This window comes from Pyrus communis, chromosome 11 (genome assembly GCF_963583255.1).
Source record: "Pyrus communis chromosome 11, drPyrComm1.1, whole genome shotgun sequence".
Lineage (NCBI taxonomy): Eukaryota > Viridiplantae > Streptophyta > Magnoliopsida > Rosales > Rosaceae > Pyrus > Pyrus communis.
Window position 1 is genome coordinate 23,318,644 of NC_084813.1, and position 17,859 is coordinate 23,336,502.

The 17,859-nt window shown below is 40.1% G+C and overlaps 1 protein-coding gene and 2 pseudogenes across 3 annotated transcripts; 2 read left to right on the top strand and 1 right to left on the bottom strand.

The window, feature by feature from the left end:
• Window positions 1-647: 647 nt before the first annotated feature.
• LOC137708609 (uncharacterized) lies at window positions 648-3,489 on the bottom strand. 3 transcript variants are annotated; one of them, XM_068447728.1, is made up of 5 exons: window positions 3,292-3,489; window positions 2,731-3,214; window positions 2,363-2,501; window positions 1,817-1,869; window positions 648-1,486 (listed from the first exon to the last, which is right to left on the bottom strand). In XM_068447728.1, exons 2-5 carry the CDS (start codon window positions 3,030-3,032, stop codon window positions 1,417-1,419), a joined length of 564 nt encoding a protein of 187 aa, XP_068303829.1. In that variant the 5' UTR covers window positions 3,033-3,214; window positions 3,292-3,489; the 3' UTR covers window positions 648-1,416. The 3 variants fall into 3 exon arrangements, with proteins under 3 accessions (XP_068303829.1, XP_068303828.1, XP_068303827.1); XM_068447727.1 differs by having other exon boundaries at window positions 2,193-2,501; XM_068447726.1 differs by having other exon boundaries at window positions 648-1,869; window positions 2,193-2,501.
• On the top strand, window positions 3,259-4,425 carry LOC137709246 (UDP-glycosyltransferase 708C1-like; annotated as a pseudogene).
• Window positions 4,426-11,843: 7,418 nt separating this feature from the next.
• On the top strand, window positions 11,844-13,856 carry LOC137709248 (UDP-glycosyltransferase 708G1-like; annotated as a pseudogene).
• Window positions 13,857-17,859: the final 4,003 nt, after the last annotated feature.

Consider the following 17,859-nt stretch of genomic DNA (forward strand, 5'->3'; position numbering starts at 1 on the left):
TGTTCCCGTCACAATAAAAAATTTCTCCTATCTCCTCCTCTCACATTCTCTATTTTATCTTTCTCTTTTTATAAAAAAAAATTAATATAAGATGTTGACGTGACTTAACCGTAACCGTTCAAATAGAAGGAGAGGGAAGGGGAGGGAAAAAAAGGGAAGAGAATCATACTCTATAGTTCAAATGGTAGGGATTTGACGATTTGATCTATGTTGCCAAAACAAACGTCTTGGATGGTACGCGTAAATTTGTTCTTTTATCTTATTTGGCACTTTTGGTATCTCTTTTGAAAATAATCTTAGCATTTTTCGATTAATATATCGCTTACATATCTCGATCCTTGAGCATTTTGAATGATATCAAAAGATTTAGGTTCAAACAATTTTTAATCATGATCAAACATTTAATTCAGTAGTTCATCCAAAATTTACGTAAAGAGAAATGCTAAACAAACGCTCAAAATAAGACTCTATGAACCCTTTGTCATCTCACAGTCTAACATTAACTTATGTGCCAACATTATAACATATTGTGCAACATCACAATTTAACGTTAATTCTCGTCTTAACATTATAACATATCGTGTTATTGATATGACAGAAAGTCTATAGAAGACACTCCTTAGCATTTCTCTTACGTAAAAGAAAAAGTAGTTGATGGTTGCCGGCTTCATTGGCTCCAAGATAATATATATGAAATGAATACAACTAGTGAATACAAAACCAAAGGAAGCAACGACCGATGCTCAACTCAATTTATCAAATACCCGACCTTAAAAATAACCGGAGAAGAAGAACTACGTAAATTAATTTCATTGATTCAAGCTGTCCTATCTATCGCTAGAAAGTAAAGAATCATCAAGAGAATAGAAAACGAAAAGACTATTCTTGGCACGAATAACGCTTGTTTACCAAGGTAAGCTCTCATGCCGCCTTCTCTAGACCGAATAACGCTTGTTTATCAAGGTAAGCTTTCAACCGGACATGGCCGCTTTGTCCTCTTGGTTGGCTTCAGCGGATTCTTGTTATCTTCTGCTCTGTTTGTTGATTGCTTTCTTATGAGAATTTTGGAGGTCACGTTTGTTTAACATCATCCATGCTATCAGAAGTCAGAAAAGGGTCTTTCAAGTCTTTGATGGGAGCAGAGATGCCTTCTGCTTTACATACTCACGTGCAATGCTAATTGAACTCTTGCTATGCCACACAGAGAATTCAGCGAGTAGAATTTGGCTCAGAGAATTCAGCGAGTAGAATTTGGCTCTCTTCAGATGTCAGATCCCCATGGCTACCCTGTATATTTGAGGGCAACAGTTATTAACATCTAATGCTTGAAATTTAATTAAGCACGCAGCTGCTTTGTACGATTACCATTCCTTTTGCGAAAATCACAAAATACAGTGAAATTGAGCTGCAAATTATCTAGTGCCTGATACAAACTTTGACATGAATGTTGCTGTAGTCTTGACCCATAGTTGAAAGAATCCAACAACTTCAGGACCAACACAGGATTGTAGAAAAACGAGGGAAGAAAAGAGGGTTTAGAACTGATTCAGGCTTCACATTATGCAATGCAAAATGGAAGTTCAATTGCACACCAAAACAGTATCAATAGCCGGCAATAAATGTAGGGTTTATGATTGTCCTGTAATTTATTGTCAATGCCTTTTCCATTATAAAAATCCAATCAATGAAGATGATTAAACAGTCGTGAATGTAAATCTCTAAATAAAAAAGAAAACGATAAAATGCATAAAAAAGAAAACGTTAAAATGAGCAGATGCATTATTCAGTACAGAAAGAATAGCAGTATAGTCGTTACCAGGCGAGATGTTCTATCACAAACTGCATGGTGCATGAGAAGGCCTGCAGCAACTGAAACATTGAAAGAGTCAACCATGCCTTTCATTGAAATACTGCAATGCAAATCTGACAAAGCCAGGGCCTCATCACTTATTCCCGTAAATTAGACATTGCATTCAAATTAATATCGAAGAAGAACATATCTAAGATGTAATTTTCTTGATGTTATTAACTTTTTCTTGGTTCAATTTCTAAATTCTTCATCAGGTGCAAGTATCAGAAAATTTGATATTGGTCACAGAGACACAAGTGTATCAGCTTAAAACTGAACAAAGAACCAGCTTGGATGATATCGAAAAATGAAATGATCACTAAATAGGGAAAACGTATAATACCTATTTTCATTTCCGACTACAATCGCAGTTGGGCAACACCAATTCATGTCGTATATAGACACATTAAAAAACAAAATGGAAGAATAACTCAGATACATGCTTGAGATTAAACCTGTGGAACATCTTTTTAACGCAAACAAATTATACAGAAGAAGAAAGTGCATAATTACCGCATCCGTTCCCAAATGCGTTGTGGCAATTTGATAACCTCGCGATTTCAGAACTTCAAAGCACTCTGCAGTCGAGTTCCAAATTTCAATGTCCAACCATTTCTCGGCTCCCATACTGACATGGCGATTGTCTCTATATCTGAAACAAGATCAAGCTGAGGTTAACAAAGTTAATTCGACAACTACGAACAGAACAACTTCAATTAAACTTACTAACACAAATTAAACGAAGCCAACCCTGATTACCAATTCACTAAACAACCACATACCAACAAACAATTTAGAAAAAAAAGAAATCTTCTTTCTGGTTTTTTTTTTCGAAAGTTTAACCCAAAACCAGACCCTTTTCACCCCAAATGCCGTTGCACCTTTTGGAGTCGCAGGATACCACATGAACCGACTGAAACCCGAGCGCATCCGCAGACCAAAACGCCGCCGATACATTGCCGAAGTCTCCCAATCCTTCAACCACCAGACACACACCGTAGCTCCGATTCTTCACCACCTTCCTAAACTTCTCCTTCCTCACATCCATTATGTACGGATCCACCGCTTCAAGCACCTCTCCGCTGTAGAGAAAAGCACCTTCACCGCAGCTGAACTTGGCGAGATACAGGAACCACCGACCGCCGATTTGGTGCGTGGACTCGTGGCGGCGTTCCATTTTCATCAGGCGCGCGCCGTCGTTTTTCTTCCTCAGAAGCTCCTCCACGGTGTCCTGCGTCGGGTTCTCCGGCGGTTCTAGGGTTGAGTCCGCGGAGTGAGCTTCGTCTGTCAAATCGGCGGCGGCTGCTTCGGATGAAATTGAAGCGTACGGCCGCGAAGGAACATTGTACGGAGCAAGCCTGAGCGCTAATTTCAAATTCAAATCACAAAATTGAGTTAGAAATGTGCGTATGAGTGTCGAGAGAGAGAGAGATAGAGAGTACCTTGGCTGGGAGGAAGCGGAGGGAGGGGGAGTGGAGGAGAGAGACGGTGGGTCGATTGGTTAGAAGGGTCGATTGGTTAGTACGGCCGCCTCATCCCTGCCCGTCTCAGCTATATTTTCCGACTTTGCAGTGGCTTCTAGTATTGCCCCAGTCGCCGCTGACCTCGGCGTCCCCAACTACAGCATCTTTACCACCTCATGTAGATTTTCCTGCCTCATGGCCTACCTCCCAACCCTTCTATCAAACCCTTCCTGTTTTGCAAGCGATCTCAAAGAAGTCAACGTCCCCGGAATCACTCCATTGCCTATAGGAAGCATTCCTCCTCCATTTAAAATCCCTAATCATCTCTTCACATCACTAATCGCCACAAATTCTCGAGCTTTGTCCAAATCCAGAGGGATCCTAATGAACACTTTCGAAGATTTCGAACCGGAAGCTCTAGCAGCTATAAACAGTGGGAGAGTTTTAGAAAATCTCCCACCGATTCTGCCGATCGGACCGTTAGATACTTTCGAGGCCAAGAAAGAGCAGGAAGAAGACGGAAACTATCTCTCATAGTTTACGTGAGTTTCGGAAGCAGAACAGCCATGTCGAATGAGCAGATTAAAGAGCTCTCAGATGGGTTGGAGAGGAGTGGATATAGGTTTCTGTGGGTGCTCAAAACAAGTAAGGTCGACAAAGACGACAAGGAAGATCTGAAAGACCGGCTTGGGGAGCCCTTTTTGGACAGAACAAAAGGCAGGGGAGTAGTAGTGAAGGGGTGGGTGAGCCATCAGGACATTCTCGAGCACGTGGCTGTTGGCGGGTTTGTGAATTACTGCGGGTGGAATTCGGTTATGGAGGCGGCAAGAAAAGGGGTGCCGGTGCTGGCCTGGCCGCAGCATGGGGATCAGAGCGTGAATGCGGAGGTGGTGGAGAAGGCGGGGTTGGAAATATGGGAGAGGAGTTGGGGTTGTGGGGTTGGGGAAGAGATAGGGAGGAAGATTGTGGAGTTGATGGAGGATAAGAAGCTGAGGGGTTTGGCTAGGAAGGTGGGGGAAGATGCTAAAAAGGCTATTGCCCTCGGTGGGAAATCTGAGAAGGTGCTCAATCTAGTTTTGGAATATTTGACGCAGAAGAACTAATGTATCCTTGAAATTTATGTGCTTAAGTTGAAGTTTCATGTAACTTTTCAATCTCGAATTGGTTATACATATGTTGTAGTTTGGCTATGGAACAGGCTGTCATGTGTAATCGTCCTTTTAAATAACGAAAATTATAATTTCTGATCGTAAAATGGTGTCATGTAGACAATATGTGAAAATTACTTATACATTTGTCACATAGCTGGTGTGACGATTTTATTCATGAACATTGTGAAGCCAAAATGAGCCGTAAGAGTAGAAAGAATGTCCATACAAACCTAAAGTGCATCTCAATAATCACCATCCCCATTTCTTCTATCATACAAAGGAAAAGTTCTCATCTTTTCCCCGGTTATCTTCGCAGGGTTGCCATGCCATACAAATTTATAGTTTACATCTTTATATGGTCAATAACTACACTAATTCATGCCAATGTTGAAAGGTGTAGGGATTGTGGTACGGTAGCTGGAATCAAGGAGTTCATTTTGACCATTGGCCTGGGTGGTTTTAGGGAAGTTACTGAAGTGTTGCATAAACATGGCAAGTTTGCAGATGTTGATGATAGTGGGCAGTTGCGAGTAACCAATTTTAATGGCGGGAAGTTATGTTGTGAGGGCAGTTGTAGATGCGTTTTAATAAGCTGCTCAACTTCCTTTTGACGAGCTCCAGTTAGTTCCCAAGTAACAATTGCATAACTCAATCTTTCATGCACAATAAGTGTTTGATTTCAAATTTGATCTCCTTATTCCATGAATGCATGATGAACACCTTGCCCATTTCAGGACGTTTATATGCATTTCCATCTCAGCACCTACACATGATGCTTTCTAAAGAACTTAGCATCTGATGATTTATGCCTGTAAATTTTGGCGAACAACTTCAAATAATACATTAGCAAAGTCAACGTCTAGGTAACGCATGTCACAACAATAAATTTCCCATAAACACATGCCAAGACTATAGACATCCCATCTTTCATTATAAGGATCTAGAACCTCTGGGGCCATGTATACCAGTTTCACCAGTCATATGCCTTGGATTCTCAACTTCAATATGACCAACACCAATCAACTACTTTAAGATTTGTAGGAGATTTTCTGTTTTGACATCACAATGTACAATCTTTTGACATTAAAGGTTAAGTCGTGTTGTGCTTGTAGATGTTTATAAATCTATTTCTACAATTAATTTAGCACTTTTTGACACTTAAGATCAATTTGTGCGGAGACCATTTTCTTTGTGTAAATTTTCTATTAAAACTGCATCACGTCTTCAAGTAAAATATGAGCCTACAAGTATAGACGTTACTTAACAAAATTTTGGAAATTAAGATTACCTCCTAAAACTAAATTTTTTTACCTGACTATTGTTGCAAAAACATTTAAAGGTAATGCTAGGAGGACTAAATTTGGAGACAAAATTTGCAAACTAAATGATGTATTACCAATGGGAATGAGCACGTTTATCAACGCTTAAGTAGTATTTTAGTTTTTAAAATTTATTTTACAAGTTTAGTCTCTCTAACATTATCCAACATTTAAATACTCGAGATCAAGTAGCTCACTTTTCTAATTTACTAGCGTCCATGTATAATCCACATCCAAAAAATATATATTTTTCATCTTTTTGGATCTTGTCCTTACACAGCACAAATTTGAAAAAGGTATTTCTCGATTCCTCCAACTTGTATGAACTTGTCAATTTTCTCCTGAACTTTCTAGGTAATTACCCGCTATTAACCTTTATTTTAGTTGATTACTCCATATGCTTTTACAATTGGCTACCCCATCTTAGTCATGTGGACAACATATTATTTATTTCTTTTTATTCTATTTCACTAGCTCACTTCGTATACTTGTCCTTGGAATTTTATTCCTAATATGGACAACTATGAATCTTTTCCATGATCTTGTATTTTTAGCAACATTTTGGGGTCGGGACACCACATTAGCCTTCCTTGTGACTTGATTCGCATAAATGTCTCAATTCACATATTTCAATTCAAGACCCAAATTCAAATAATAAAGTAATTACTCATATCAACAAATTCACTACTAGAAATTGACAAATTATAGACGTTCATGAGAGTAATCAACTAAAATTAAAATTCAGAGTTAATTGGCCAATTATATATGTTGGCGGTGTCACTTTTTCTACAATTAATTTACCATTTTTTGACTTTGAAGATCAATTTGCGCTGAAACCTTCTCCTATGGGTATTTTTTGATATTATTTTCTATTAAAATTGCATCATGTTTTCAAGTAAAATCTGAGCCAACAAAGATGTTCACTTAGCAAAAATTTGGAAATTTAAGATTACCTCCTAAAATTACCTGACTATTGTTGCAAGAACATTTAAATAATCGAGATCGAGTAGGTCGCTTCTCTAATTTACTAGTTCGAAGTTTCTTGGCATCCAAGGAAACTTAGATATCTACTTGTCCTTACATGAGCACATGCACATTCAGTGCACCTGCCTCAGCCTTCATCAGTACAAATATGCCCTGCTCTAAAACTAATCCAGTTTCCCTTACCAAAACGTCATCTTCCATTAAAATGTCAGATTCCGGTGATCTACGAGTCACTCATGTAGCTCTCCTTCCGAGCGCCGGAATGGGTCATCTCATGCCTTTCCTGTTGGAAATTCAAATTAAAAGTCATGTGATCTGTCCATGTGATGCTAACCTTTCTTTACAGATTGTTTCCAGCAAGATATAATCATCATTGCTCCTTCATTATTCAGCCAAATGGTGATGAAAGACAGCAAGTGTGCTGCCATGTGATGTGCTAGCAGGAAGACAGCAGTGTTTCTCCATGTGTTAGCCGAAAGGAAGGTATTACAACCTGCCATGATGCAATGCATGTGTATGCCAACTATCAAAGTTGCTGCATGTGTTTGAAAGGGTGTAAAGATGTGGAACACCATCATACATTATATGTATTGTTGGATTGTTTAATTTTTCAGTTTTTGTATAAATAGGCCATCTTGCTAAGCCTTAGAGCATATCATCCAAATCCCATTTCCCATTCTCATTTTCAGCTTGTAAGCTATTGAGTTTGTAAACTCTCTTTTCATATATCAAAGTCCAAGTGTTTTTTTTCAAAGCTTGTTGCTTCCCTCCTTTCTCTATTTCTTTGTCCAATTTTATTGAGAGTGAAAGTGAGAGGTGTGATAGAGTTTGTAAACTTATCACCCACATATTTTGGTATTGAGTTAGTAAACTCTATTGAATACCAACAATTGGTATCAGAGCCAGAATACCATTCTGGCAGGTGCAGCAGTTATGGCGTCCAACTTAGTGCAACTCCAAGTTCCCACATTGAAGAAAGAAAATTATGAAAGATGGTGCATCCAATTCAAAGCATTGTTTGGATCACAGGAGCTATGGGAAGTTGTCAGTAGTGGGTATGTTGTACCCACTGCCGAGCAAGAAGCCGTATATACTGCGGATCAAAGGAACACTCTCAAGGACTTACGAAAGAAGGACCAAAAGGCGCTGTATCTTCTATACCAGGGTTTGGAAGATTCAACGTTCGAGAAGGTTGCAGAAGCAACAACGAGCAAGCAAGTATGGGACACACTCAGTACAATCTACAAAGGAGTAGATCGGGTCAAGAAAGTGAGATTACAGTCACTTCGAGCAGATTTTGAAACTACTCACATGAATGAAGGAGAGAGCATCTCCGACTATCACTTAAGGCTCATTGTGATAGTAAATCAAATGAGGAGAAATGGCGAGAGACTCGATGAAGTACGAGTTGTGGAGAAGATACTCCGGTCAATCACATCTAAGTTTGAGCATGTGGTGACTGCCATTGAGGAATCCAAGGATTTGGAGGTGATGAGCGCAGAGGAGCTACTAGGATCCCTCCTAGTTCACGAGCAACGCATTCAGAAGAATGCAAACCCCACAACGCTAGAGCAAGCTTTGGAGTCAAAGTTGAATATTGACAAACCAAATGGAGGTCGTGGGCAGTGGAACTCACGTCGTGGGAGTTCATCTAACCGTAGCCGAGGACGAGCTCGAGGAAGAGGTCGAGGCTATGCACAAAATCGAGGTCAGTCTCAAGAGTGGAGATCTACTCGAGGAAAGGCGCATATCCAATGTCACAATTGCAAGCAATATGGACATTATGCCAATGAATGTTCACATAAAAATGGTGAGCATGTCAACATGGCAGAATCAAGTGGAAATACTGATGAAGAACTTACAGTCTTGCTAGCACACCATGATTCCAGTAGCCAACAAGATGTTTGGTATTTGGACTCTGGTGCAAGCAATCACATGTGCGGAAAGAATGAGTTTTTTGCCGAACTCAAAGATGGGGCCTATGGATCTGTAAGTCTTAGTGACTCCTCAAAGTTGCCAGTTGAAGGCAAAGGGAAGATCAAGATCATCCAGAAGGATGGTAGAGAAGAATACATCTCCGACACCTACTACATACCAGGTATGAAGAGCAACATTCTGAGCATTGGTCAACTGCTCCAGAAAGGGTACATTATACATATGGAGAACATGCTTCTCACTCTCAGGAATGCAAGGAGAAAGCTTATTGCACGTGTTCGAATGTCAAAGAACCGGATGTTTCCGTTGAATTTGAACACAAAGATTGGAAGCTGCAACATCGGTGTAATGGAAGATGAGTCATGGAAATGGCATCTTCGATTTGGCCATCTTCATTTCAATGGCCTAAAGTTGCTGTCAAGTGGAGGAATGGTTCGTGGTCTACCCCAAATTGAAGCCACACGCCAAGTATGTGAAGGTTGTGTGCTTGGCAAGCAAGCACGACTATCGTTCCCTGTTGGTGATACATGGAGAGCAAAGGCACCACTGCAGTTGGTGCACACAGATATATGTGGTCCATTGGATCCCATGTCTTATGGAGGTAATAGGTATTTTATTACTTTCATTGATGATTTTAGTAGGAAGACTTGGGTTTATTTTCTCAAGGAGAAGTCGGCTGCCCTAAAAATCTTCAAGGAGTTCAAGGCACTCACAGAGGCTGAAAGCAACCACAAGCTTGTGGCTGTGAGATCATATAGAGGTGGAGAGTACACCTCCAATGCTTTCCAAGCCTACTGCAAGGAGCAAGGAATTAGGCATCAACTTACTGCTGCTTATACCCCACAGCAAAATGGGATAGCCGAAAGAAAGAATCGAACCATCCTTGACATGACAAGGTCCATGCTTAAGGAGAAGAATTTGCCAAAAGAGTTATGGGCAGAAGCTGTAGCTTGTTCGATTTATTTGTTGAATCGATGTCCAACAAAGAGTGTCAAGAGGATGACACCACAAGAGGTTTGGAGTGGATACAAGCCGAATGTTACACACCTAAGAATTTTTGGGTGTGTTGCATATGCTCAAGTTCCAGAAGCCAAGAGGAGGAAACTTGATGATAGAGGTGAGAAGTGTGTGTTTGTGGGCTATAGTGAAGAGTCCAAGGCATACAAGCTCTACAACCCACTAACTGGCAAACTAGTGGTTAGTAGAGATGTCATCTTCAGTGAGGAAGAGACATGGAAGTGGAACAACAAAGAAGTCAGTAAAGAGAAGATCGTCTCCACTGATTTTGAAGAACCAGAAGTTGTACCACCTATTGAGCAACAGCCTGCTCAAACAATCACAACAACTCCAATGCACAGAATTGCAAGGAGTGGTTCTACATCTAGTGAGGAAAGCAGCTCCTCAACTCCAGTGAGGTTAAGGAGTCTCACAGAGATTTATGGACAAGAAGAAGAAGAAACCAATTTTTTCTGCTTCTATGCAGACCATGAGCCTCTCTCATTCAATGAAGCTGTGGAAGAAGATTGTTGGAAGAAAGCCATGGAAGAAGAGATCCATGCCATCGAGAAGAATGACACTTGGGAGTTAACAAAGCTCCCACCAAATCAGAAGGCTATTGGTGTCAAGTGGGTTTACAAGATCAAACGCATTGCAGATGGAAGTGTGGATCGATAAAAATCAAGGTTTGTAGCAAAGGGCTACAAACAGAAGTATGGAGTGGACTATGATGAAGTCTATGCTCCAGTTGCAAGACTTGACACGGTAAGATTACTAATCTCTCTTGCCGCTCAGCATAAATGGAAAATTTATTAATTAGATGTCAAGTCAGCCTTCCTTAATGGAGTTCTTGAGGAAGAAGTGTACGTGGAACAACCGGAAGACTTCCAAGTACAAGGAGAAGAAGATAAGGTGTATCGTTTGAAGAAAGCTTTGTATGGCCTCAAGCAAGCACCACGAGCTTGGAACTCAAGGATTGACAACTACCTTCACCAAAATGGATTTCAGAAATGTCCATACGAGCATTCAGTTTACATGAAGAACGATGAAAAAGGGGAGTTCTTAATTATTTGTCTCTATGTAGATGACTTGTTGTTTACAGGAAACAATGAAGCAATGTTCTATGAGTTCAAGCAATTCATGTTCAGTGAATTCGAGATGACTGACAATGGATTAATGTCATACTTTCTTGGCATAGAGGTGAAGCAAGAAAGTGACGGTATCTATATCTCTCAACAAAAGTACATGAGAGATATATTGGAGAAATTCAATATGGACAAGTGCAATATTGTCAACACTCCAGTTGCAACTGGATTGAAGCTGTCCAAGGAAGGAGAAGGTGAGTTTGTAAACTCAACCGTGTACAAAAGCTTGGTTGGAAGCCTAAGGTACCTTACAATCACAAGACCTGATATAGTTTATGGTGTTGGACTCGTGAGTCGATACATGGAAACACCAAGGGAGTCTCATTGGCTGGCCGCCAAGAGAATTTTGAGGTACATAAGAGGTACTCTAAACTATGGTCTATTTTATAATTTTGGTGAAGATGCAAAATTATTTGGTTATTCAGATAGTGATTGGGGAGGTGACCAAGATGAAAGGAAAAGCACAACTGGCTATGTGTTTTTTCTAGGATCAACAACTTTCTCATGGACTTCAAAGAAGCAATCAATTGTTGCTTTGTCATCGTGTGAAGCCGAGTACGTTGCTGTAGCCTCAACCGTGTGTGAGGCAATTTGGTTAAGAAATCTGTCGAAGTCAGTGTGTCATCCACAAGTGGAATCGACTGTGATTCATGTGGATAACATCTCAGCTATCAAGCTTGCTAGGAATCCAGTTCAACATGGAAGGAGCAAGCACATTGATACCAGGTTCCATTTTCTAAGGGACCATGTGAAGCAAAAGACAATTGAGCTTGTCTACTGTCACACGAAGGAACAAGTGGCAGACATCTTCACTAAGCCATTACCAGTTGAATCATTCCGGCTGTTACGTGAAATGCTAGGCATGAAGGCGTTTTAATTTGAGGGGGCATGTTGGAAATTCAAATTAAAAGTCATGTGATATGTCCATGTGATGCTAACCTTTCTTTACAGATTGTTTCCAGCAAGATATAATCATCATTGCTCCTTCATTATTCAGCCAAATGGTGATGAAAGACAGCAAGTGTGCTGCCATGTGATGTGCTAGCAGGAAGACAGCAGTGTTTCTCCATGTGTTAGCCGAAAGGAAGGTATTACAACCTGCCATGATGCAATGCATGTGTATGCCAACTATCAAAGTTGCTGCATGTGTTTGAAAGGGTGTAAAGATGTGGAACACCATCATTCATTATATGTATTGTTGGATTGTTTAATTTTTCAGTTTTTGTATAAATAGGCCATCTTGCTAAGCCTTAGAGCATATCATCCAAATCCCATTTCCCATTCTCATTTTCAGCTTGTAAGCTATTGAGTTTGTAAACTCTCTTTTCATATATCAAAGTCCAAGTGTTTTTTTTCAAAGCTTGTTGCTTCCCTCCTTTCTCTATTTCTTTGTCCAATTTTATTGAGAGTGAAAGTGAGAGGTGTGATAGAGTTTGTAAACTTATCACCCACATATTTTGGTATTGAGTTAGTAAACTCTATTGAATACCAACATTTCCTTCGGCTTTCAGCGTCACTCGCATCACATAATGTTCGTGTCACTTTCATCACTCCAAATCCAACTGTCTCATTTGCAGAGTGAGAGAGTTCGTCTCACTTCTTCACGGCCTTCCCACAAATTACTCAAAAGCAGTTTCATCTCCTTCCGCTCAACGAGCCCTGTACCAATTCCGAAGACCCTTTTTACTACCATTTTGAATTGATTCGGCGCTCTTCTCAACTGCTCTTTCCTCTTCTATCTTCACTCTCTCCACCTCTCTCTGCTATGATCACTGACATGAGCTTCGCCTCCACGGTTATTCCTGTAACTGATTCTCTTGGACTTCCAAACTACATTTTCTTCACATCATCTGCCAAAATGTTGACACTTAATGTGTCTTTCCACACCATGCTTGGCCCTAGTCACACGATAAAAGATGATCTCCAAGTTCCGGGTTTGGGGCCAATACCAAAATCACGATGCCTCCACCACTTTTGCAGGACAGTAACAATCTGCTGAAGACCTTTTTCATAGAGAATGGTAAGAAAATGACAGAATAAAGTGGAATTTTGGTAAACACATATGAAAGAGTATTAAGTATAGAGTGAGAAACTTTGGCAGCACTAAATGAAGGCAAAGTATTGAGAAAACTACTGTCAGTAATTTCCATTGGACTGCTAGCGCCGTGTTTCTTCAAGACAAGCCAACAACTGCAATGGCTAGATGATCAAGCAACTGGGTCAGTGCTCTATGTCAGCTTTGGGAGCAGGACTGCCATGTCAAGGGAGCAAATTAGAGAGCTGGGTGATGGCTTGGTGAGGAGCGGTTGCAGGTTTCTGTGGGCTGTGAATGATAAGAAAGTTGACGTGGAAGACGACGAGAAACTGACTGAGGTGCTCGGAGAGGGATTACTGGAGAGGGTGAAGAAAAATGGATTGGCAGTGAAGAATTGGCTGAACCAGGAGGAGATATTGAGCCATCCAGCCATCGGTGGGTTTTTAAGTCACTGTGGTTGGAACTCCTTGTCTGAGGCTCTCTGGAACGGTGTGCACGTATTAGCATGGCCGCAACATGGGGATCAGAAAATCAATGCAGATTTGGTAGAGAAAATTGGACTTGGAACATGGGATAAGAGTTGGGGTTGGGGTGATAGGGAGACGGTGGTGAAAGCAGAGGACATTGTGAGATAATGGGAAACGATTTGTTGAAGTTGCAAGCATTGCACATTAGAGACGAGGCTAGAAGGGCGGTTGGAGATGACGGTAGTTCTACAAAGAGTCCCGCTGCTCTCATCGACGCATGGAAGAAGTTTCATGTACACCATAGTTAAACATTCATATCAAAGATCAGATTAGAGGCAAAGATGCATTCAGTTGAGACAAATCAGATGCACAGCAAGCCGTAATCTCATAAATTTGTTACTGCTGTTATAAGGTACATCAAACATAATGAGAAATAGCTTTATTCAAGATGACATCAAAAGAAATCCCAAAAGACAAATACATAAACAACTCCAACTGAAAATCCTACGTTTGTCAATGTCGAAAAGCAGCCAAACATTTGGAGAGAGAGAAGCAGAGGAGAGAGAGTGAGAGAGACTACCTTCGTTGGGAGGAAGCGGAGAGAATCGGAGGGAGGGGGAGTGGAGGAGAGAGACGGTGGATCGATTGGTTCGTCGGGTGGAGGTGACTAAGGAGAGAGATGTACGGACTAGGGTTTTGCAGGCGTTCATTTTTTATTTTATTTTTTGCAGCGATTTTGTCGCCAAGGCAGCGGATGACGGAGGGCGACGAGCTCAGCAGAACCAGTGGAGCTGAAGGGGCTTTGTTTTCTCGTTTCGAACAGTGTTTCGATGATAGAACTTCATGGATACGACATCGTTTTTTGCACCAAGTGTCAGAACTACCGACGATTTGGGCCTTGGTTTCAGCCACTTCCGGGGCCCACTGGGCTCATTTGTAAAACCCGATACGTTCACCTGGTCAGGTCCTTGTGGTTTTATTTTTCATTTGAATGGGTCAAGTGATAGATTTATTTAGTCAATAATGTACACTAATCTAATCTGTAGATAAAATTAATTTATAAGTCTCTTTGATGTGACGACGTTAGGAAACGGCATCTTATTACATGTAAAATTTTCTTTGAAATAATTTTTTATATGTTGACATCGTGTGAACTAGTAGATGTGCATTATAAGTTTATATAGTATCAAATGAAGAGATTGCAAATGTACATTAAGTCAGTTAGCTAGTTTAAAATAAAACATTGTTGAAAAAATTGAAGCATTCCATCATCTAAAGTCTTTATAGTTGACAAAACCAGGCTATGGATTTTCCAAGTACTGACTAAAAAATAATAACAACACTATCAAGTGATCAGATGTCACAGGTGTTTCATTTTTTTTTGATAGATTTAAGGATACATTGTTAATCTACTCTTCTGGCATCCTTACTTTTGCACAACCATGTCAAACCCCACAGTTCCTCTTCATCCTCCTCACATAGCCCTATTGCCTAGCTAGTGCCGGAATGGGGCACTTGACACCCTTCCTCCGCATTGCCGCCATGCTCTCCTCTCAAAACTGCACCGTCCGCTTAATCATCGCTCATCCTTCTGTCTCGGCCGCTGAGTCAGCCCACATTTCCTTCTTCCTATCCCAACATCCAAAAGTCATCCACATTGAGTTCCAAGCCATTACCTCCCCCGATGCCACCACCGACGATCCTTTCTTCCTCCAATTCGAAGCCACTACCCGCTCCATCCACCTTCTCTACCCTTCGCTTGCCGCCTCATCCCCGCCCGTCCCAACTACATCATCTTTACCGGCTCATGTAGATTTTCCTGCCTCATGGCCTACCTCCCAACCCTTCTATCGAACCCTTCCTGTTTTGCAACCGAGATGAAAGAAGTCAACGTCCCCAGAATCACTCCATTGCCTATGGGAAGCATTCCTCCTTCATATAAAAACCCTTATCATCTTTTCACATCAGTACTAGACACAAATTCCCGAGCTTTGTCCAAATCCAGAAGGATCCTAATGAACACTTTCGAAGATTTCGAACTGGAAACTCTAGCACCTATAAACAGTGGGAGAGTTTTAGAAAATCTCCCACCGATTCTGCCGATCGGACCGTTAGATACCTTCGAGGCCAAGAAAGAGCAGGACGAAGATATTAGCAATTCAAAGATCGTAACCATCAAACCCTAGATTGTGCATGGACATTAAATTGCCATGCAAGAACCCTAATGACATATATATCGACTCAGTAACCCTAACCTGCATTGGATGCCATGATGTTCACGTTGAGTGACTGATCTTCTCTTCTCTTGTGTACGGAAAGGTTACTCAACTCTCAACGGGACGAGTCTACGATAGCGGTAACCAAAATAACACCGAGAGGAGGGACCATATCACATTATCCATATATATACTTGTGGTAGTTCCTTCCTCCCATCAAGGAAGGAGTTACCATCAGTTACAACTTCATTGTAACTGCCTGATTCAAATCAGTTTGAATCTCATTTGTTTCCCTCCAACACTTTAACTCCGGAAACTGTATTATTGCATCAGTTAGGCTATATTCACATATAACTCACTTAGCTTATAATACTACACTTGTTATATGTTTGATGAAACTCACATTAAGTTTCTTACATTCTCCCACATAAGTGAGATCAAACATTAACCCATTATTGTAATGTCATAAGAAAGTATGATCATTGAGTTATAATCTGTAAAGCCTTTGCTTAATACGTACCAGTTTTAATGCACCAGATGAATCTTGGGAACTTGATATCAGAATTTGTATCAGTTCACCAAGACTACTACCATACTGCAATAAATCGTAAGTATAAATATCAAGGAAACATTACTTTACAGAGAGAAACATAATGTACACTTTGTTTTCTCCCACATTTCTTTGGTTCTGAGATACATCATTTAAGACATCTCCTTTAATATGTTAACTTTGCAAAAATTAACATTCAAATAGTGAACTTCTTTATATATGTATATTGCACTTTCTTAATGAACAAAATAATTAGTTCAATACATTCATACTATTACTTGAAACAACAAGGATTACAAGCATGCTATCCTTACTCCCACATTCGAAACTCATCTATTGAATTTTGCAGGCCCATGCTTGTTACATGCTTGTTAAAACTTGTAACATGTATGGCTTTAGTTAATGGATCAACCACCATATCCAGGGTACTGATATGCTTAATCTCAATAATGCCTTCCCTTACTTGATCTTGAACTTTTAAATACTTTATGTCCATTAGTCTCGATGCTTTAGACCTTTTATTGTTCTTGGCAAAGAACACTGCTGAAGTATTATCACAAAAGATTTTCACTGGTCTCTGAATGCTCCTCACTACCTTCATATGATGAATTAAATTCCTCAGCCAATTTGCTTGTCTCATTGCCTCAAAATATCCAATATACTCAAATTCCATTGTTGACACAAACCTTGTTTGTTGCTTTTTGCTTCTCCACGAAACTGCACCCCCAACCAACATGAATATGTAACCACTAGTTGACATTCTATTGTCAACACATCCTCCAAGATCGGCATCAGTGTAACATGTCAATTCAAGATTGTCAACATAGTAGTAAGTCAACACATAGTTTTGTGTCATTTTCAAATATCTGAGTACTTTCTTTGCACCATTCCAACGTGACAACCCTGGATTCGATTGAAATCTTCCTAAAACACTAAGTGCAAAAGCTAAATTTGGTCTACTACACACCTGAGCATACATCACGTTGTCTACCAATGAAGCATAAGGCTTATCCTTCATCTGTTGAACCTCGAACTCAGTTATAGGACACTGCTTGGGTGAAAGCTTGTCTCCTTTCCCAATTGGTACTTCTTCACCACTACAATTTTCCATATTAAACCTTTTCAAGACCCTACTTATGTAGTTTTTTTGAGCTAGCCTAATGATCTTTGTTGCCATTTTTTGACTATTTCAATCCCTAACACATAATGAGCTTCTCCCAAATCCTTCATATCAAAATGACTTTTGAGCATAGTTTTAGTTTCTGTCAGTAATTGAGAACTAGTGCTTGCTAACAAGGTATCATCCACATAAAGAACCATGGAAATGAAATTTGACCTTACCATTCTCATGTATATGCAGTTGTCTATCTTGTTTTTAGTGAAACTAAAACCTATCACAATAGTATCAAACTTCTTATACCATTGTCTTGAAGCTTGTTTAAGACCATAAATGGACTTGTTAAGTTTGCACACCAATTCTCCTTCCCACTTTCAACGAATCCAAGTGGTTGTTGCATGTAAATGTGTTCATCCAATCCTCCATTCAAGAAGGCTGTTTTCACATCCATTTGATGACAAAGCGTAAAGTTGAACTCAAATATGGAATTTCAGATTCTATAACCTCTTCTAGGGTCTCATTAGCATATAGCGTATGGAAGATCATAGGTATACTCAAAGGTAACACCTTTAGGGTATAGTTCGACTAGTAGATCAAAATACCGTCAGAACAACACTTGAACTTTAGGTCAA